This window comes from Oratosquilla oratoria, chromosome 2, assembly GCF_046742065.1.
Source record: "Oratosquilla oratoria isolate Oo_2021 chromosome 2, ASM4674206v1, whole genome shotgun sequence".
Lineage (NCBI taxonomy): Eukaryota > Metazoa > Arthropoda > Malacostraca > Stomatopoda > Squillidae > Oratosquilla > Oratosquilla oratoria.
This window is the reverse complement of record NC_134778.1, coordinates 16844049-16866548: the sequence shown is the minus strand read 5'-3', so window position 1 is coordinate 16866548 and position 22500 is coordinate 16844049. Positions and strand designations below refer to the sequence as shown.

Below are 22500 nucleotides of genomic sequence, written 5' to 3'. Positions count from 1 at the left end.
TTCGATGAATTGTGTATATCGATGAATTGAGCGTGTCGATGAATTGTTGTCGGTGAATTGTTGTCGGTGAATTGTTGTCGGTGAATTCGCCTAGACCCATATATATATATACTGTATATATATATATATATATATATATATATATATATATATATATATATATATATATATATATATATATATGTATATATATCACTGGTGAGAACTGTAATAACACATTTGTAAATCACAACTAACACCATAGTCGGGCGAGAGAAAGAGTTGAGTAAGCGAAACTATATATTTCGATTGCTTCAGGAGTGAAGAGGATTGCAGTTAGCAATCGAAATATATATATATATATATATATATATATATATATATATATATATATATATATATATGTATATATATCAAGCGAGATGAATGTTCTAACAAGTAAGATACTGTAAACTGAATAGCCCACTATCGGAGAAAAGAAAGTCGTTTGAATTTACGTACATTGTGATTACTGAAGAGTACCACAGTTACCGATCGCAATATACGTATCTTCAAACAACTATCCTCCGATAGTGGGATATCACACACACACACACACACACACACACACACACATACACACACACACACACACACACACACACACACACACACACACACACACACGTATATATATATATATATATATATAAATATATAACAATGTGTGTGTGTGTGTGTGTGTGTGTGTGTGTGTGTGTGTGTGTGTGTGTGTGTGTGTACTGTATATGTATCCATTTCTAACATGATAGGTCACACGCCATGACACGTGATCCACATGCATGCAAGGTAGTACTCGTCTTTACCAACACCTTCAATCTTGCTGACCCCGCATTTCCCGATCATAAACACATGACGCAGGAATGCATTGTATCACAATACGCCATCACCCAACAAGGAAGTACCTAATGTCACCAGGCAGTTCATTGACCCCTTTCTTATATCTACCCCAACTACATTATCGTAACTTCAATATATACGCCATATCTAGCCACATCCACCAATAATATAACTAAAACCTAGTCTAGGTAGGAGAGACATTCCCCGAAGCTGTAAATACATCAAGTACCTGCCAATAAATCAACAAAACCCAGAACAGGGTATTTCTCGCCCGCCTAAGCACCCTCATGTAATCCACCTTCTTTTGGGTTATGTATATATATATATATATATATATATATATATATATATATATATATATATATATATATATTATATATATTATATATGTATATATATATATATGTACAAATGTACACACATATATATATATACATATATATATATATATATATATATATATATATATATACATATATATTGATAACTATTTTAGACAAATTATTTGGATGATGAACATAAACACAGGGGAAGGCACAGAACCCTAAACACTCTAACGTTTCATTCGCGTAGAACTTCTTCCGGAAGTGTACGGAAAACTGTAATTGAAGTTTATGTACTAAACTCAATTATCTTTTCGGATACTTGGGAAAGGTCGTTTTTCTTGCGTGTTCTAGAATTAAAATACTAGTTTGTTTAGCTAAATTGATAAACCCTCCTCGATGGTTCGATGAATTTTTAGTTGAAATACATGCTGATTTTACAATTCTTCCAGTGAATTTATCAAAACCTTTATGTAGTACTTCAGCCCCTCTCCAGTTTGGTAAATGATCGAATTTTTCCGCATGAACTACTAAAGAATTAGATGTCCTATGTGCTTTTATGTCGTTTTTATGTTCATAAATTCTTTTATCTAATCCCCTTAATGACTCGCCATAATATGCCATTGAGCAACTATTGCACGGGATTTTGTATACGACACTGTTTTCGGAATTGGTTCTCTTTTCGGAAGTCTTTTTCAAATCACCTATTCTCTTATTAGTTATTTTAGCTATGTTTATACCTGTTTTTGTTAAATATTTGTCTATTATTGGTGACGTTTCTGAGCCAGGTACTGATACAAAATTGATAGTATTTTTATCATTTCTCTCTTTCCACGATTATAAACATTTGTTGTTTTTCTTTTTTGTTCTCCTTTATTCCCTCTGGGTATCCAAGTTTGTCAAAGGTTTTCATAATATAATCAAATTCGTCTTCTAGGTATTCTTTGCTACGAATTTGATTATATTATGAAAACCTTTGACAAACTTGGATACCCAGAGGGAATGTTGAAGAGAACAAAAAGAAAAGCAATAAATGTTTATTATCGTGGAAAGAGAGAAATGATAAAGATACTACCAATTTTGTATCAGTACCTGGCTTAGAAACGTCACCAATAATAGACAAATATTTAACAAAAACAGGTACAAACATAGCTAAAATAACTAATAAGAGGATGGGTGATTTGATAAAGACTTCCGCAAAGAGAACCAATTCCGAAAACAGTGTCGTATACAAAATCCCGTGCAATAGTTGCTCACTGGCATATTATGGCGAGTCATCAAGGGGATTAGATAAAAGAATTTCTGAATATAAAAATGACATAAAAGCACATAGGACATCTTATTCTTTAGTAGATCATGCAGAAAAATTCGATCATTTACCAAACTGGAGAGGGGCTGAAGTGCTTCATAAAGGTTTTGATAAATTCACTAGAAGAATTGTAATATCAGCATATCTAAGAATAACTAAACAAAAATAACTCCCGGCAGTCTTTTGATGAGCCCGGGTGCCCGGCTGTCTTTTAATGAACCCGGGTGTATGTTTATCCCCCACTGAACCGGCAAAAAGGGACACGTGTGTAATAAAAGTTTTAACCGTTAAAAAAGAAGGGCAACAAATCTTACGATTAGATCACCAGGAACAAGGCCTTTAGAAACCGGAGCCGACAAAAAGAAGCGTCAAAGACATTTTTGGAAGTGGGTTACAGGTACTCGGAAAATTTCAAAAGCCGCTTTACAAAATTATAAGAGTTTGAGTCGCCGACTACGGAATGAACGTGCCCAAACTTTTCCAAGCTTATACCAGGCTGTCAAAAAATTTTGTGTTAAGGAATCTGTGCGGGAATTTCATCGAAAAGTGATTAAGTTCAATGATTCTCTACGAAACAACAAATATTTTCAATATTCCGATGAAATGTTTGACAGTCTTGAACTTTTTGATGGACAGATTGAAGACAGTGTTTCTGAAGGTTTTATGAAGCATTACTTTGTCGGGTAAAACTGGGCGTAGCCCGGGCACGAAGCGCCCCGCGAGCGAAGCGAGCAGCATCGCAGGCCAAGCACCCACGGGGCAGCCGTGGCTGGCGAAGCCAGGTGCTTGTATTTCAACTAAAAATTCATTGAACCATCGAGGAGGGTTTATCAATTTAGCTGAACAAACTAGTATTTTAATTCTAGAACACGCCAGAAAAACGACCTTTCCCAAATATCGGAAAAGATAATTAAGTTTAGTACATAAACTTCAATTACAGTTTTCCGTACACCTCTGAAGAAGTTCTACGCGAACGAAACGTTAGAGTGTTTAGGGTTCCGAGCCTTCCCGTGTGTTTATGTTCTCCATCATCCGAATAATTTGTCTAAAATACATATCACTATATATATATATATATATATATATATATATATATATATATATATATATATATATATATGTATATATATATAAAATATATAATATATATATAATATATATATATATATATGTATGTGTGTGTGTGTGTGTGTGTTCATATGTCTAATTCCAGTTTTTCATTCCTTTTTGAATACAAAAGTATAGTCTTTATCTCATCCTCTTGATAATCCCCGGTCGTGATATTTTAAAACAGTTCCCAATAGAATGATAATCTCATTGTTGTTGTTGTTTTTTATAAGTATTATTTTTTATTTGAGCTTTTCTATATAACTTCTAATATTTATTTTATCGTATTTATGGATATAAGTTTCCGCTCAATACATCACGACTCAGATAATTACTTTATCTCCGTACTTTGGCATTGACTGCAATGTGGCATGCAGTAGTGACTGCATAGTACCATACAACTCATTATTTAGTTTGGACTGAGGGCGTATCTAGATGGTTTTCAGACTGTCTCTTTGCTGAAAGATGGCGAGTTGCTGCTCTGTACAGAACTTAGTATCAAGCGCCTATTGTCGTTGCAATGTCCAACACTGTGGTTCCAAAATGCTCTTTCCCAGGCTTCTGGATCTTTGCCCATTCTGGCTTTGAAATCGCCAAGTATCATGACCGTGTCTCCTCCAGGGCTGCTTTGTAAGAGTTGGAGTGGAACATGTCCTTTTCTACAGGGTCTGCTTGAAAGGCTGGGGAGTACACACCGAAGAACATAGTGTATTGCTGGTTCCTGAGAGGGAGGGGCATGGAGATAATGTGGTTAAAATGGCATGATGGAAGGCTATCAAACTCGAAAGCAATGGAGTTCCTGACCCCATGAAAGACGTCTCTGTCTTTGACTTGCCTGAATAGGAGAGAGTGTAACCGGCGCCGTGTTCTTGGAGGCTCCATTCACCTGAGAAGCGGAATTCACTGAGAACCACTTTTCCGATATTCACCCTTGCCAGCTCATATCAACTAAGGCAGAGCGGCGTTCAGGACGACTGCTGTCCGCTGAGTCAAACATGGTTCTGATGTTCCAACATGCAAGTTTCAGTCCTGTCCTACTCTTGGAAGTGGGTATCTTTCTTCTCTTAATGTTGTTCGACCACATTAGTAAATACCCGTTGACCGCAGCTAGCCAACTGGGTTCGGTAGAAATGAGCTTTGGTTAAGCCATTTTATCTAGGCTCCTCTATGTTTAGAACAAGAAGTGCTGTTCCTAGAAAATGCTACTTGGTCATTCAGGGTGCATTAGTAAATACCCGTTGACCGCAGCTAGCCAACTGGGTTCGGTAGAAATTAGCTTTGGTTAAGCCATTTTATCTAAGCTCCTCTATGTTTAGAGCAACAAGTGCTGTTCCTAGAAAATGCTGCTTGGTCATTCAGGGCGCTGGCGAGTGATGCTGTCATCTCCGGGCCAACATCAAGCGACCAATATCCTGAACCACCTACATGCAGGATTAGAACTGAGGGTGCTTCAGTGCTTGTGAATGGTGGGCTTGGGGATAGGGTGAGTCGGCAATAGACGTGGAGGTGTCCTTTGACCATCGCAAGTGTTTTTTTTTTTTTTTAAGGTGAAATGTAGGGCGTTCAGTACTAACACCACATTTTGCATCCGGGGTTCATCTGCTATGGCCTAGTAAGCTGGGACGGTGACAGCGAGGTCCTTGGGTTGTAGATTTAACATCAAAGTGTCCTTCTAATCACTGGCTCAAAAACCTACCTCGGAGGCACAAGGGTAATAACCCTGGCTGGGGCATGACTACTAGACGCTCAAGACACATTTAGGACCCATATTCTTGCGTTGAGGCCGCGTAGCACTCCTAAGCACTTAAAGTGTGTTAGTTTAGAGTTTTCCTTGTCCTAGATGGACTGACTGCCATGGCTGCCCTCCGTTTGGATGTGCATCGTCGCCTTCACAGCCGTTGGAAGCTTTAGCCTTGTCCGCCATGTACGGCAGCCGTAAAAAAAAACATTTCTCCTTGGGGACTCACGCTTGCCAGTATCTAGAGCCACTTCGGGGAGGATGCGGTCTTAGACCACACACAGGTCGGTCTTGGGTAGAGAAAAGCTATGTCTGCCCGGAGGAATTATAAAGTAATGGATGCTCCACGTGAATCCTGAAAAGGACTCTAGATTTGGGAGACCCAAGGGGCACCCTATCAATGACTCCACTACCAACACCTCCAATACACATCTCTTCCCCTGAAGGCCCCATCTCCATTGGAAACAGAGCCTCCTGCAACACTCCGCATATGTATATATACTGTATATATATATATATATATATATATATATATATATATATATATACATATATATATATATATATATATGCATATATATATATGCATATTCTGATTAAAATAAACTGCACTGGATGTTTTGATGATTTTAAGGTATGCATTATTGATCTTTTGAAAATCTTACTGCTTATAGAGAGGGACTGGATGAAATTCATTTCTCTCTGATGAGTAGCATAGCTCACTTTTAGTGCTGTTGTATGCTGACTTGTTTGAATATCTTCTAGTAACAGAGGAAACTGTTGACTAACATGCACCGAAACTTAGTTTTTCGCCTCGAACTGAGGCTTCTTCAGGGTGTAGACTGCGGGTTGTTTCTTCACTGTAGGTTTGGAGAATCATGAGGAAAGTTAACCAGGCAAGGGTATTCATATCCGGTCACAGGATCAGACCAACCGAGCGCGGGTGAAGTTCGATGGTCAGTAGGTGGTCAGGAGCTCGGAGGACTTAGTGAGGTTTACAAAGGACAACAATTAGAATTTTACGGAAATAAATGTATTATTGCGTATGAAAAGTTAATGATATGCATACACTGATGGCATGGATAATTTGAGTAGCTGATTTCAGTTTTCAGAAGAGAAGTGATCTGTTCACAATAAATAGCCTTACGGCAGTGACAGCCGTTGCGAGAACATCCGATTTCCGGGTTAAGAATAGCTCTGTACATTAATTTTATGTGCCAAAAAGCTACCGCAGTGAATTACCTTAATGCTGATTCTATTCTTTTGCAGACCGGCTCTTTTGCCAAGCAGGTGAGGGAGCATGGCGGCCAGTATCCAAGAAAAGTGCCCCTTCGTTCTGAGTGGCTTCGACTTAGGTACGAATGAAGACCACTACGAAAGCCGCATCAGGACACGCTCTCTAAAACAGAACAATAATAACTACATCCACCAGGAACCCGTACCTTCTGGTAAGTGTCCCGTGTTCGGTAATGGAATCTGCACCGGGCCCGAGTTCGTCGAGGAGTCGGCAGAGGACAAGCACACCAAAAAATTGCCACCCATGTCGCCTCGCATGGCCCAGCTCCTGGAAGGCAAAAATCACCCGGGTGACTGCGGCAACCCGATAAGGGTGCCACATTGGTTAGATCGTGAGAAATTCGACCGAGGTCGCCGGTTCTTCAAGAAATATATGTTCTGCGTCTTTTTCTCGGACCTAATCTCCCTCATTTTAGTGAGCTGCTTGGGTCGCCTACAACGGGTGCTCATCTACACAGGCCGGTCTGACACAGTTATTCGCTCCTTCCACCGCTATGTATCAACTGCACTTCACGTACTGACATGGTATATAGGTAACATTTGGGATCCAAACGACCAGGCGCACGCCGACATCCTCAAGATCCGCAAGATCCATCTCCGATACGGGCAACTCTTGAACTCGACCAAAACCCACGCGAAGGTGGACACAGTGAGTGTCGAGAGCCGGGGTCACATGCCGGTCGCCCACAGCTTGAATCCGACCATCCGGCGCGATCTACGGCTCCACAACAAAAGGATTGGTCCGAGTGTTCCCATAGACCCGCCCAACCGCGACGACACCATCTACATCAGCCAGATGGACATGGCTTTGACACAGTACGCTTTCTTCGGGCTGCTGGTCACGCACCCCCGGATGTTAGGACTCTGGTGGGTCAGTCACCAGGACCTGGAGGGCCTGGTGCACTTCTGGCGCGGCGTGGGGTGGCTCCTGGGCATCAGTGATAAGTACAACCTTTGCTCCGGAACGCTGGACGAAACGGTGGCACTATGCCAAGAGATTGAAGAGCTAGTGCTTAAGCCAAACTTAGCGTCCGTTCATTGGGACTATGAACACATGAGCGAGTGCCTCGTTAGGGGCACGAACCTATACATCCCGTGCCTGTCAGTACCAGTTCTCTTTCGATTCTTAGCCACAATACTGGGACTTCGCGTACCTGAACTTACCGCAACTATGAGCTGGACCTATTCGGCCCACTACTGGACAATGCGCTTCGTCTTCCACGTTCTTTTCGCCGTCGTTCCAGGTATCATCAAGTTTATGAACAAGATACTTTCGTACACCCTCGAGTTGGTGCAAGGCAAGAAGAAAGACAAACACATAAAGGTTCCCATCGCCAAACCCCTGATCTACTGGTAGTGGAGTTCCAGACATAGTCCTAGATACTCAGCACTCATCCAGCCACTCCTATTATAGTTCACATATATTTTGCTACACGCCATCGTGAGGTTAAATGAAAAGTTGGCAAATGGTGGAATCAAGATGACCACTGTACATCTGTCTCCATCTAGTCGTCGTAGGGAGTGGGAGGGGTTCTTCGCTACTGTGCTTTCCTGTCTATCGAAAGCTCCGTCGCACCTTCCCATGTCGTTTGGTCATGTTCTGGGATTGTGTAAAGAGAAGGGTTACAGTTGCCGAGTATATTTATATATATATATATATATATATATATATATATATGCACAAAATTCACATGGCACACGTGAATCACAAATATGCAGAATCCACTAGGATGAAGAACACCGAGTCTGAGCGCTTTCGTGATATATTCACATTATCACGAAAGCGCTCGGACTCCATATGTTTTTCCTCTTCCTAGTGGATTCTGCACACACACACACACACACATATATATATATATATGTATATATATATATATATAATTATGTATATACATATATATATGTGTATATATATATATATATATATATATATATATATATATATATCACAACTAACACCACAGTCGGACGAAAGAAAAAGTTGCGTAAGCGGAACTATATATTTCGATTGCTACCTGCAATCCTCTTCAGTAGTACAAAGTGGCAGGGAGGAGGCTATCTTAAGTAGCAACCTCTTACAAAAGAAAGGGAACATGAGAAAATAAAGAACATCACTGCCCCAACCCTAGTTGACCTGAGGTTGACACGAGGTCGGGTCAGGGGGAGGGGGAGGAAGCTTGTTGACAATATTTTTGGTGATGAATAGTCCTGAAATGATGTCTGGGGTCCATTGACCCTTGGAAATATTCATCGTGGGCAGATAATTAAATCAATTAATGTTGATTCCACCATTTTCCTTCTGAACCCACACCCTGATTTATAAATGAGATCAGATTTCTCCCAGTCCATCCGGTGATTAAATTTATTAACGTGTTGAAACACTGCTGAATTTATTTGGCCATATCTAATCGACCTTTTGTGTTCATTTAATCTTGTCCGTAGGTCTCTCCCCGTCTGGCTAATGTATGAAAGATTACAATCTTTACATGGAAGGGAGTAAACACCTGGGATATGTTCTTCCTTCAACCTCTGGTGAACATTAACAACTTTTTTATTAATAGTATTAGGGTAGTTATGAATTAAATTTACTTTCTCTTTGGGAAGAAACTTGGATAATTGACTGATGGACTCTGAGAAGGGGATGACTAGGGGATTTTGTCTCTCTTTCTTTGACTTAGTGGAAGGGTGATTGAAAAAACTTGCTCTGGCTTGACTAAGGGCTTTATCCAGAAACCAATGAGGGTAGGCTGATTTTGTTAATTGGGACTTGATAGAAGTTAATTCGTGTTCTAAAAATTGGGGGCTACAAATCCTAAAGGCTCGGAGAAAAAGTCCCGAAGCTACACTCCTTTTAATGTGATCTGGGTGATGACTGAAGAAATGGAGGTAACTACCTGAATGAGTGTTCTTTCTAAAAACAGTAAAAGCTAGCTTATTCCCATTCTTCATGATTAAGATGTCTAAAAAGGGGATTTTGTCATCTTTTTCCCATTCCACTTTGAACTTGATGTTGGTTGTTAAATTATTAAGTTTATCTAGAAAAATATCAAAGGGACCCCAACTCTCATCCCAAAGAGTGAAAATATCATCAACGTATCTGAACCAAATCATACCTGGGGGTTTAATTGTTGGAAGAAGAACACTCTCAAAGTATTCCATGTAAAGATTAGCCAGAACAGGAGAAAGATTCGAACCCATGCTACAACCAAATTTTTGCCTGAAAAACCGATTTTGAAAGGAAAAGACATTAGATGACACGCAGGTGCGTACAAGAGCAATGATTTTGGAAACCGGAAGGGGGAATTTGTCTTGGAATGGTTGTAGCTTAGTTTCTAGAAAGGACAAAACATCATCAACACAAATGTTCGTAAATAATGAGACAATATCAAGACTTAATAAGCGACGGCCTACTATGTTAATCTCCTTTATTTTCTGGATGAAATCTTCTGAATGTTTCAAATGGGAATTGGAAAATTTGCCCACAAATGGTGATAATAAACCCGCAAGCCATTTAGAGAGTTTGCTGGAACAAGAACCCCTGTTGGAAATAATGGGCCTTAATGGGGTACCCTCTTTATGTAACTTGGGGAGGCCATAAAAATAAGGGAGCTTGGGAGTAAAAACTAAGTTTGGACACTTGTTCACTAGTGGTGATCTTACGAACTTGCTTATTAAAAGAGGCAGCCATGTCTTTTAAGGGGTTTTTGGTGAGTTTCTCGTATGTATTTTGATTATTAAGAAGCTCCATAGCTTTTTCAACATGTTGTTTTAGACCTAGACTCGTATGTTGTTCCAGCAAACTCTCTAAATGGCTTGCGGGTTTATTATCACCATTTGTGGGCAAATTTTCCAATTCCCATTTGAAACATTCAGAAGATTTCATCCAGAAAATAAAGGAGATTAACATAGTAGGCCGTCGCTTATTAAGTCTTGATATTGTCTCATTATTTACGAACATTTGTGTTGATGATGTTTTGTCCTTTCTAGAAACTAAGCTACAACCATTCCAAGACAAATTCCCCCTTCCGGTTCCAAAATCATTGCTCTTGTACGCACCTGCGTGTCATCTAATGTCTTTTCCTTTCAAAATCGGTTTTTCAGGCAAAAGTTTGGTTGTAGCATGGGTTCGAATCTTTCTCCTGTTCTGGCTAATCTTTACATGGAATACTTTGAGAGTGTTCTTCTTCCAACAATTAAACCCCCAGGTATGATTTGGTTCAGATACGTTGATGATATTTTCACTCTTTGATATTTTTCTAGATAAACTTAATAATTTAACAACCAACATCAAGTTCAAAGTGGAATGGGAAAAAGATGACAAAATCCCCTTTTTAGACATCTTAATCATGAAGAATGGGAATAAGCTAGCTTTTACTGTTTTTAGAAAGAACACTCATTCAGGTAGTTACCTCCATTTCTTCAGTCATCACCCAGATCACATTAAAAGGAGTGTAGCTTCGGGACTTTTTCTCCGAGCCTTTAGGATTTGTAGCCCCCAATTTTTAGAACACGAATTAACTTCTATCAAGTCCCAATTAACAAAATCAGCCTACCCTCATTGGTTTCTGGATAAAGCCCTTAGTCAAGCCAGAGCAAGTTTTTTCAATCACCCTTCCACTAAGTCAAAGAAAGAGAGACAAAATCCCCTAGTCATCCCCTTCTCAGAGTCCATCAGTCAATTATCCAAGTTTCTTCCCAAAGAGAAAGTAAATTTAATTCATAACTACCCTAATACTATTAATAAAAAAGTTGTTAATGTTCACCAGAGGTTGAAGGAAGAACATATCCCAGGTGTTTACTCCCTTCCATGTAAAGATTGTAATCTTTCATACATTAGCCAGACGGGGAGAGACCTACGGACAAGATTAAATGAACACAAAAGGTCGATTAGATATGGCCAAATAAATTCAGCAGTGTTTCAACACGTTAATAAATTTAATCACCGGATGGACTGGGAGAAATCTGATCTCATTTATAAATCAGGGTGTGGGTTCAGAAGGAAAATGGTGGAATCAACATTAATTGATTTAATTATCTGCCCACGATGAATATTTCCAAGGGTCAATGGACCCCAGACATCATTTCAGGACTATTCATCACCAAAAATATTGTCAACAAGCTTCCTCCCCCTCCCCCTGACCCGACCTCGTGTCAACCTCAGGTCAACTAGGGTTGGAGCAGTGATGTTCTTTATTTTCTCATGTTCCCTTTCTTTTGTAAGAGGTTGCTACTTAAGATAGCCTCCTCCCTGCCACTTTGTACTACTGAAGAGGATTGCAGGTAGCAATCGAAATATATAGTTCCGCTTACGCAACTTTTTCTTTCGTCCGACTGTGGTGTTAGTTGTGATTTACAAATGTGTTCTACATTTCTCACCTGTGATATATATATACATATATATATATACAAATATATACATTTATATATATATATATATCTATATATATATATCTATATATATATATATATATATATATATAAGGGGAAGACAAATCCCAAGTGATTTCATTGTGCATTGACTTAAATGGGATCCCGATTAAGATCTCACTTAGGATGAGTTTCTATTCTCTCACGTAGTCTGGTAGTTACCCTAAAATCCCTTTACCTGAGTTAGTTTGGTAGTCTATTATTATGCATTTTATTTTTGCTAGCCCACCAATGTTACCTCATATATATTCTGTGAAGTACAATTAAGCTGGTCAACAAAGACCATGGAAATTAATTTTTTTTCTTTAAGTAATTTTGCACACACAATCAAAATATTTATTTTTTTAGAATTATTCTATCACCCATAGTTCATTTTGTCCCAGTATATTTGCATATCATTATGTTTAATAAATATATACCGGTACTATGCGAAGCATTTGAAACAAAATTAACGAACAGTTATTTTCACTGTCAAGTGCAGTTCCTTCTTTTTGGAAGTATAAATCTTAATAAACGAGTCAACAGGGGCCTGTAGATAATTGGATATGTTGGGATATTCTAACTGTGCACACTCAAATAGCAGTTCTACGCCAGCTGTAATTTAGCAGTCAATGGGGAAATGCACTCGTTCATTGCCATTCGCGAGGAATGGGTGACGAAAAACCATCGCTAATGATTAAAAAAAGATTGCGAATGTTTAAAGATCGTGAATGATTGCTTCTTCCCACCACAGAAACCTCAATACATACCATTTTCATACCTGTTTGGTGTGAGTTGTTCAAAAACAAAAATAGTATAACAAAACACGTTCTACTCCAATAAATACAAAATATAACCACAGCACGAGTACACTTTCATACAGCAATTCTACGTCAGTTGTAAGGTAGACAGTTGGCTTTGTGTATTCAAATATTTGAGCCGATACTACCCCATTTGACCTTGCAATGCCAAGTATTTGCGTACAACCAGGACAATTCCTACATTTGCAGTGAATTAGCATTCAGATTGCAAAAACGTTATTTCTCATCCTTCATTATTTTTTGTCACGTGTGTTAGGATCATCACAGCATGGGAGTTATCCCATTTGCCATTCCTCATCGTATCTTGTTGGCCATTCTTACGGTTTGGAGAGAATCCAAAGATCATGCTCCGGATTGATATTTCTCTCTGACAAATATGAATGGTATAACATAAAAAAACTAAGTATATTGTTATATACCCTAGTTTATATCTGCTCTAGGACCGGTACCTCACAGGCAGGAGTTGCTCATGAAACATAATACTGACGATGAGTCTGGTGATGAATGTAGATAAAATAAAAGACAATATGGATCGGTAATTTAAAGCAAACTGTTCATGATAAAGCTAGGAGGTATGAACGATCTCGTCCGCGATTCAAATTCACCGATGAAGCAAGGCGAACTTTTGTGTTCCTAGGTAAATGTAGGGAGGTACATTGCTGCGGTTGAAACCTGCCCTATACGCTTGGAGGTATCAATAAACTGTTTCATGAAAAGTTTGACGGGCTCAAGAAAAACATGCAGATCAGAAAACTTCTGTGATATTGTAAACGAAAATATAATCTATTGGCGTCATTAGCTGGATATAATATGTCCATCTTTTTGTTTAATCGTTCTTTTTTTTTGGGGGGGGGATCTTGAAACACTGTATTGAACTCGACGAAAGGTTTAGATTTTGGATACGAAAAAGCTTTACCAAAGAAAATGACTATTGTTGAACACTATAAGGAGAGATGTTCTTGAAGCCAAATACAACCGAAAGTCATACATTTCTACATTCTGTAGGTATGTATGTTTTCAAATGTAACACCAAATGCATTAATGATTTTTCATTTTATACATCTATTTGTTTGTTTATTTATCTATTTATTTGTTTATCACATTCAAAATTCTAATCGCTCTGTCACAGTATTACGGTTAATAGAAAATTTAAAGTCACATTGTCAACGTAGAACGTAAGGTACAATTAACTATTTGGGCGTGGGGAATATGGCTAGTGTAGTGGTACAAAGCAGAAACCTCTAGAGAAAGTATTCGATCAATCCCTTCTCTAGAGGAAAATACTCACAAACCAGTCTGATTGTGGCGGTGATTTTATTGGACACATTATGCTGACGCCATGCTTCGATTTTGTTTTGCGTAACGACGTGAGGTTAAGCTAAGGACGGTGTCAAACTGGGAGGTTTTGCCGCGCGGGAGCGGTGAGTCGGTTTGCTGCTTTTGTGATAACATAAACAAACGGGAGGTGTCATACTATCCGCGCGCTGTCGCACAACACATCATGCTGCGCCAAGACCGCGCTGCCGCTTCCCGCTGCTATTGATGACAAAGGACACACAGTTAAATGCACGTGGTCACACTGGGTGGTTCTGCCGCGTGGTCGACCACGAAGAGGGGTGCGGTTGAATATTTGGCCACATGCGGGAAGAAATTTGTTTGACGTCATGGCACCAAAATGATTGAAATATTATCTGTTACTATTGAGCAAAAGCCCAGTGTGCAGGTTCCAGATTCCCACATGACCATACAGTAAATATTGCATATCCCTGCAGCCTTCCATCAAACATGAAAAACCCAACACAGAAAATGATGTTGGTACTGTACTACCTGCAAAATGACGAAGTGATCTACAGTATAATCGTCTATAGATAAATAAATGGGTGAAAAATTATGATGATCTTACCAAATGATCAACAGGGAATTAATACTAGTCTTTTGTAGTTATTGCATGGCTCTTCGAGCATAAAAATGTGATATCGTTATGTCTTGATAATTATATTTTATTTATACGTATGGTAATAAAGAAAGAAAGATAAGCTGTGTTTATTTTATCCACAAAATGTTGTCTAACGTTGCAGTTACATAGTAAAGGGATAATTTTTAACATTGCACTTATTTGTAAGATCCATCCATGGAAGAGTGTAAGAGGCTGGTAGAAAGAGGGGCAGAAGATGAGTGTTACATTTCTATAGTTTAGGTGTTTATATACAACACAGCCAGCAGGTAAGTTCCATAGATTTGCTCTCAGCGTGGTGTTTATAAACAATGGCCGGGGGCCCGACTACATTGCTGACTTAAGAATTATATAACCTAAGTGAGGTATGCAGAGATTCAAGATTGCTTAAGTAAACAATATTGCAATATAGAATTGCAACAACGAATATGATTGGTGAAAGAATGGATGAGAAAATTAAATTGGTTTACAATTGTAAGATCACGCCCTTTGGGGAAGATCTTGAATATAAAGTTAAAGATAATTGGACTAAAGAAATCATTACATCACTGCAAAGCTCACTTAATACCTTGCATACGCGCTCTTGTAGGCTTCCTTGAATGTACCTAAGAGAAGCACGCTGTATAAGAATTAACGGAAGAAAGGAAATAAAACTTTCTAAAACTTTCATTCCCCCTAGACAGAAGATTATAACTGAAGGAAAATATTATAACCAAATGGAACTTGTAGTGTTCTGTAGCCAACACGTGAAATTACCCCTTCAGGACTCGTGATCGCCGAGTACGGGATAAACAATAGTCACCCCTTAGAACATGCGTCCGACTAAACATACATTCGACTAATCTTAATTAATATAATAACAATGTTCATTATAATAACTTAATTTATTTTGTAAATAAAATAAAACATATCCCTCTACATACTGTAAGAAGCATATTTATGTATTGTAAATATATTTTAATTAATTGTATACTAAACACAAAGAATCCAGAATTTCGCCACAAATATTGTAAATACCATCGTCGTCATTTCCAATAAACAGATCAGTCATGGGATTGACTTTAAATATCCTAGCTTCCTCCAAGAAGGACAATTGTAGTAACCACTACATTTGGTGACCCTGGAGTGACCGCCGCCAGCCCCGCCAGCCCCGCCCGCCGCCCTGCCGTGACCAGCCCCGCCCGCCGCCGTGCCCAGCCCCGCCCTGCCGTGACCAGCCCCGCCCGCCGCCCTGCCGTGACCAGCCCCGCCCGCCGCCCTGCCGTGACCAGCCCCGCCCGCCGCCCTGCCGTGCCCAGCCCCGCCCACCGCCCTGCCGTGCCCAGCCCCGCCGTCCCGGGTTGTCCTGCCCGTTGACCCAGCCTGCCCAGCCCCGCCTACCCAGCTGCCCACGAACATCGCTACATATTAATCACGTAAGCATGACGTTAACCGAGCTAATCTCCAAACTCACCCTCCAGGTTAGCGCCCTCCAAGAGCAGGTTGCCAACCTTCAACAACGACCCCCGTCACCAAGATACTACCGCAACCGCTCCAGGTCTACGTCCAGAGGGAGACCCAAGCACACATCAGGCGTCTGCTACTACCATCGTCGCTTTGGACAAGATGCGAGGAAATGTACACAGCCGTGCACCTTCTCACCGTCACCTTTAAACACGATGGGCGAACGCTAACGGCGCACAGCGTTCGCCAACATACATCGAAACTCTTCTTCGTATTTGATCCACTCTCCAACACCACATACCTCATCGATACCGGAGCTGAAGTCAGTGTCCTGCCTGCCACAGCAAGCCAGCAATCACTGCCGCCGATGTCTTCCCTCTACGCAGCCAACGGCACCAAGATACCCGTTTTCAAGAGGAAGACACTTCAGCTAGAACTCAACCTCCGCCGATCCTTTGAGTGGACCTTCTACGTTGCATCAGTTTCCCAACCCATCCTTGGCGCCGATTTTTTGACCCACTTCGATCTCCTGATCGATATTAAAAATCGCAAGCTCCACGACCCCCTTACATCGATGTCATCCTACGCCAGGCCAACAACCGGAGTAAGTAGCCAGCTTTCAACCATCAGTGCTGATAACAAGTTTGCTTCTCTCCTCAGGAACTTTCCTGCCTTGACACAACCTTACTCCACGACCACGACTGTGAAACACCACGTAGTGCACCACATAGAGACTACGGGACCTCCAGTCTACGCCAAAGCCCGTCGTCTGGCTCCGGAACGCCTCAAGCTAGCCAAGGCAGAACTGGAAGCCCTCATGCGTCAAGGTATCATTCGTCCAAGTTCAAGCAACTGGTCGTCAGCTCTCCACATCGTCCCCAAAAGCAACGGCGACATCAGGCCATGCGGTGACTACCGCGCCCTCAACTCACGAACTGTGATGGATAGGTACCCAGTTCCCAATATACAGGAGTTTTCCTCACACCTTGCAGGAACTCGCGTATACTCCCGGATCGATCTTGTAAAAGCCTTCCATCATATTCCGGTCAACCCGCCTGACATCCCCAAAACAGCTGTCACAACACCTTTTGGCTTGTTCGAATACGTTCGAATGCCCTTCGGCCTCAAGAACTCTGCCCAAACTTTCCAGAGATTCATGGACGAAGTCCTACGGGGCCTGCCTTTTTGCTTCACCTACATCGACGATGTACTCATCGCCAGCCCTGACGAAGCCACGCACCAAGACCATCTGAAGCAAGTCTTTACCCGCCTACAAGACTACGGCATCCACATCAATCTCGAGAAATCTGACTTCGGTGTGTCATCCATCAACTTTCTAGGACACACCGTCACACCTTCAGGCGTCACCCCTGTCTCATCCCGCTGCGACGCCATCCAGAGTTTCCCGAAACCTACAACACAGCGCCAACTCAAGCAATTCCTTGGCATGTTAAATTTCTACAATCGTTTCATTCCAGGCTGCGCTCAACTGCTCCAACCGCTCTACTCCATGATCAAGCCGTGCAAGAGGGGACGTTCCATCGTACTCAACTGGGACGTCGAAACTGATGCAGCTTTCATGGCAGCCAAAGAAGCACTCGGGAATGCTACCGCCCTTAGTTTCCCTATTCCTGATGCCATCACTTCCATCTCGACAGATGCTTCAGACACAGGTGTCGGCGCAGTTCTGCAGCAATACATCAACGATGCCTGGAAACCCATCGCCTTCTTCTCAAAGAAGCTCAACAATGCCGAGAAGAAATACAGCGCCTTCGACAAGGAACTCCTAGCCATCTACAAGGCTGTCAACAGGTTCAGGTATTTCGTCGAAGGACGACAATTCCACATATACACCGACCACAAACCAATCACAACAACATTCATTCATAACAAGACAACATACTCCCCTAGACAACTCCGACACATAGATTTCATCTCCCAATTCACCACAGATATTCGTTTTGTTCGAGGTGCAGATAATTGTCCTGCCGATGCACTCTCGCGCAACATATCTGCAGTCTCTACCTCTCTCATCGACTACGCCGCCATCGCTGCAGACCAAGCTGGTGATACCGAGCTGCAGCGATTGATGGAAAACCCCGCGTTGCAGATGAAGAAGGTACAGCTCCCTGGAACCAACACTGAGCTCTACGCCGATGTATCCACGGACACCATCCGTCCCTACTTGCCCGAGAACCACAGGTATCCCTTGTTCCGCCATTTACATGACCTCTCCCACCCAGGTATTCGAGCTTCGCAGCACATGATGTCATCACGCTTCATCTGGAGTGGAATTGCCAAAGACGTTCGACACTGGACCCGCACCTGCGTCAAATGCCAAGCTTCCAAGGTCACACGCCACACCATCTCCCCTCCAGGTACCTTTCGCCCAGTCTCCACTCGACTCGAGCACGTCCACATCGACATCGTCGGACCGCTTCCCTTCTCCGACAGCTTCAGGTATATTCTTACTTGTGTAGACCGTTTTACACGCTGGCCCGAAGCAATCCCGCTTACTGACATAAGCACAGATACAGTAGCCAAAGCTTTTATAACCACCTGGATTTCAAGATTCGGTACACCACTCAGCCTCACATCCGACCGTGGTAGCCAATTTGAATCCAATCTATGGAACAAGGTTATGTCTTTGCTAGGTATCCGGCGTTTCAGAACAGCAAGCTACCATCCCCAATCCAACGGACTCGTCGAACGCTTCCACCGACAACTCAAGGCTTCACTTGCAGCAACAGCACGCGACCGCACCAACTGGTCTACGGTGCTTCCAATGGTCCTCCTCGGTATACGCACGTCCCTCAAGGAAGACCTTGGCCACTCCTCTGCAGAACTTCTTTATGGCACTCCACTCCGTCTGCCCGGTGAGTTTCTTGCATCTGCTCCTATAACACAACCCTGCAGCGTTCAAGATTATGCTACTAATCTTACAGATACAATGCAGAAACTCCAGCCAGTGCCACCGCGTACCTCACCAACAAGAACGTTTGTGAGCCAGGACCTCGAAGACTGCTCACATGTTTTCGTTCGCGTGGAGGGAGTAAAGAAGCCTCTTCAACAACCATACGATGGCCCATATAGAGTCGTCAAGAGGACAAGGAAGAACTTGACCATCGATCGCCGTGGAACCACTGACGTCATCTCCATAGACCGCGCCAAGCCTGCATACCTCCTCTCGGACAACGAACAAGATCCTGTTGCTCTTCCGACACCTCCGGACACACGGGCTACAAACCACAAACACACTACAAAAAAAAAAAACAGATATCGTTCCTCCTGCCTCGTCACTAGGGGGAGAGTTCTGTAGTGTTCTGTAGCCAACACGTGAAATTACCCCTTCAGGACTCGTGATCGCCGAGTACGGGATAAACAATAGTCACCCCTTAGAACATGCGTCCGACTAAACATACATTCGACTAATCTTAATTAATATAATAACAATGTTCATTATAATAACTTAATTTATTTTGTAAATAAAATAAAACATATCCCTCTACATACTGTAAGAAGCATATTTATGTATTGTAAATATATTTTAATTAATTGTATACTAAACACAAAGAATCCAGAATTTCGCCACAAATATTGTAAATACCATCGTCGTCATTTCCAATAAACAGATCAGTCATGGGATTGACTTTAAATATCCTAGCTTCCTCCAAGAAGGACAATTGTAGTAACCACTACAAACTTAACAAAGAGGGTTGATTGGATGCAAGAGGATCTGCCAGTGCTACTAAAGAAGATTACAACTATGGAATTTAATGTAAGATACGTGCTTACACGAAGAGACTGGTACAACATAGAATCCATCGAGCAATCTACAGGCAACAATACAGGACTACGCAGTGCACGCAATTCCCCACGACTACGAGGCCAAGATAGGAACGAGAACGATGACTAGGAGAACGAGCTAGTAAACGAGGAGGACGACTACAAGGACAAGGTTGATGTGTTTCTGAGGTGCGCGTCGTATGTGTGAGGGACGACTACAAGGGAAGCAGTGGATTTAAATCGGCATTAACTGCTGAAGGTATGGCCACGAAAGTTCTCCGTCATTAGGTTGTCACCTCAATTACTAATATCCCAAAGTTTTTGGGTGGAGAAAATACCGTGGTGGTTAATAGATTCCTTAGCTTAATTGATACACTAATAGTGACAAAAAAATATATCAAATGATAGAAAGGAAATTGAAATTTCAATAGAAATTTTAGATCCTGAGAAGGGTAGGGTTAGGCTTATAATGAATTTCCAGCAAATGAAAAGTATAAACAAATATGAAGATTATAAGAAAGATTTCATGAAACGCTTTAAGTCAAAGTGTGATCAGGATCCTATCAGGTCTTTGGATAGAATAATAAAGAAAACAAAAACAAATAAAACATGCACAGAATATTTATCAAAATTGGCCAGATGGTCTAAGGACATGATTTCTATGTTGAGGGGTTCAGATTGGATGAAAAGTAGATCTAGTGACAAGTTGAAAGTTTCTCAGGTTACTAAGTTAATAGCAATTGCACTATTGGTATACAATAGTGACGAGATGACTGCAGAGAAGCTATACAAGGGACTTACGGGAGATAGATTGTCTTTTACAAGGGTATCAAGAAAGTAGAGCAATTAGTCCATATTTCATGACAATAAGAATTCAACAACATGAAGAAATTAGGAATTTTAGGAGTGCCTACAGAAACAGAGGATCTGAACATAAGGTTAGAACCACTTCAAGGAATGCTAGATTTGAGTGTTTTAGTTGTAACTAATGGGGGATAAAGCACAAGAGTGTTATTATGAGAGTATTTGTGGGAACTGTAAATACAAGGGTCATGATGAGTATCATTATAGAAACCCACCCACCTTTCTATTTGTATCACAATAGAGTAGAACATAGAACATAGGATTGTAGAGCAATGCCAAATGTTCGTATTCACCCAGAAACAAGAGGAAAATCTCCAGACACAAAAAAAGAAAAAAAAAAAAACACTACAGAGCTAACCCAAGAGCAACAAATAGACATTATTACGTAGGGGATAGTGATAAAAAAAAGACAATCTCAAACTTACTGTAACAATTAGAAGGAATTCTGTAGGGACCATCATTGCGGGTAGAGTATTCAATAGACCTAATCAAATATTTATCGATACGGGATCACTAGCAAAGCTTTAAATCAATTGAAACCGGGAGTAAAAATATTGGAACAAATTCATTATTCATTGCAAGGAGTAACAGGAAGTCAGTTGAAAACATTAGGTAAGACTGAGCTAGATACTATTTTGTATAGAAAATGAGCATTTATACATTCCAGTGAAAGTTGTAGAAGAATCTGTTTTCTCAGGAGATTTATTGATAGAATTTGCAACTGTAGGAAAAGAGGGCATGATCATATGACCGGCTGAGTTAGGGATCTTAGTGAAACCACAGTTAATCCCATTTTTAATACAACCAGACTTAGAGGCAATATCTGTCATAAGAGAAGCTATTAAGATAAATGGGGAAGATAACAATGCTTAGATTGGATGGTAGCGGGGCAGAGCACTCTATTCAAGCAGAGATAACAAAAAACAAAAACAAAAAAAAACATATAGTAACCATAACTCAGGTGTTCAATAAATCCCAGAAATTAATCAGAATTCATCAACTCGAAATGAAGCTTTGCTAATTGTGGAAGGTGGCGTAATAAAGTCAACATTATTGCACTCCAGAGCAATTAATAGAGTAGAAGTGCAGTTCAAAGAAGTCACTGTAGATTCCAAAATTTTAACCATTAACATAAAAAAAATTAAATTGGACTCAAGGATTTATAAGACTCACAAGAACAACGTAGAAATATTAGTGATTAGTACTTTGAATAGCGACATAGTCTTAAGAAAAGGAAAATCGTTAAGAGCAGTCAAGAGTTTGTACGAGAGTAGTAGAGCCTGTGTTAGAATCAGAAATTGAGCGAGTGGTTTGAGGTAAAGGTGGTACTTCGTCAAGGATGTGTTATGTCGCCCTGGCTGTTCAATTTATACAAGGATGAAGTGGTGCACGAGGTAAATGCAAGGATAGTGGGTCGGGGATTGAAGATGGTTAAAGAAAATGGAGAAAAGTGGGAGATAAGCCTGTTGTTGTTTGTAGACGACACTGCGCTTATAGCAGGATTAGAGAAGGAATTGAGGAAGTTAGTGACAGAGTTTGTCAAGGTGTGCGAAAGAGGGAAATTAAAGATAAATGTGGGTAAAAGTAAGGTGGTG

At 40.8% G+C, this 22500-nt stretch overlaps 1 protein-coding gene across 1 annotated transcript in view; it reads left to right on the top strand.

Annotated features, from left to right (window-relative positions):
• The window catches only part of LOC143033729 (uncharacterized), a 14061-nt gene extending 5799 nt beyond the window's left edge, over positions 1-8262 (top strand). The window contains exon 2 of the mRNA XM_076199215.1: positions 6605-8262. Coding sequence (XP_076055330.1) covers positions 6636-7988 — 1353 coding nt within the window. The 5' untranslated portion in view covers positions 6605-6635 and the 3' untranslated portion in view covers positions 7989-8262. The remainder of the gene's footprint in view (positions 1-6604) is intronic.
• Positions 8263-22500: the final 14238 nt, after the last annotated feature.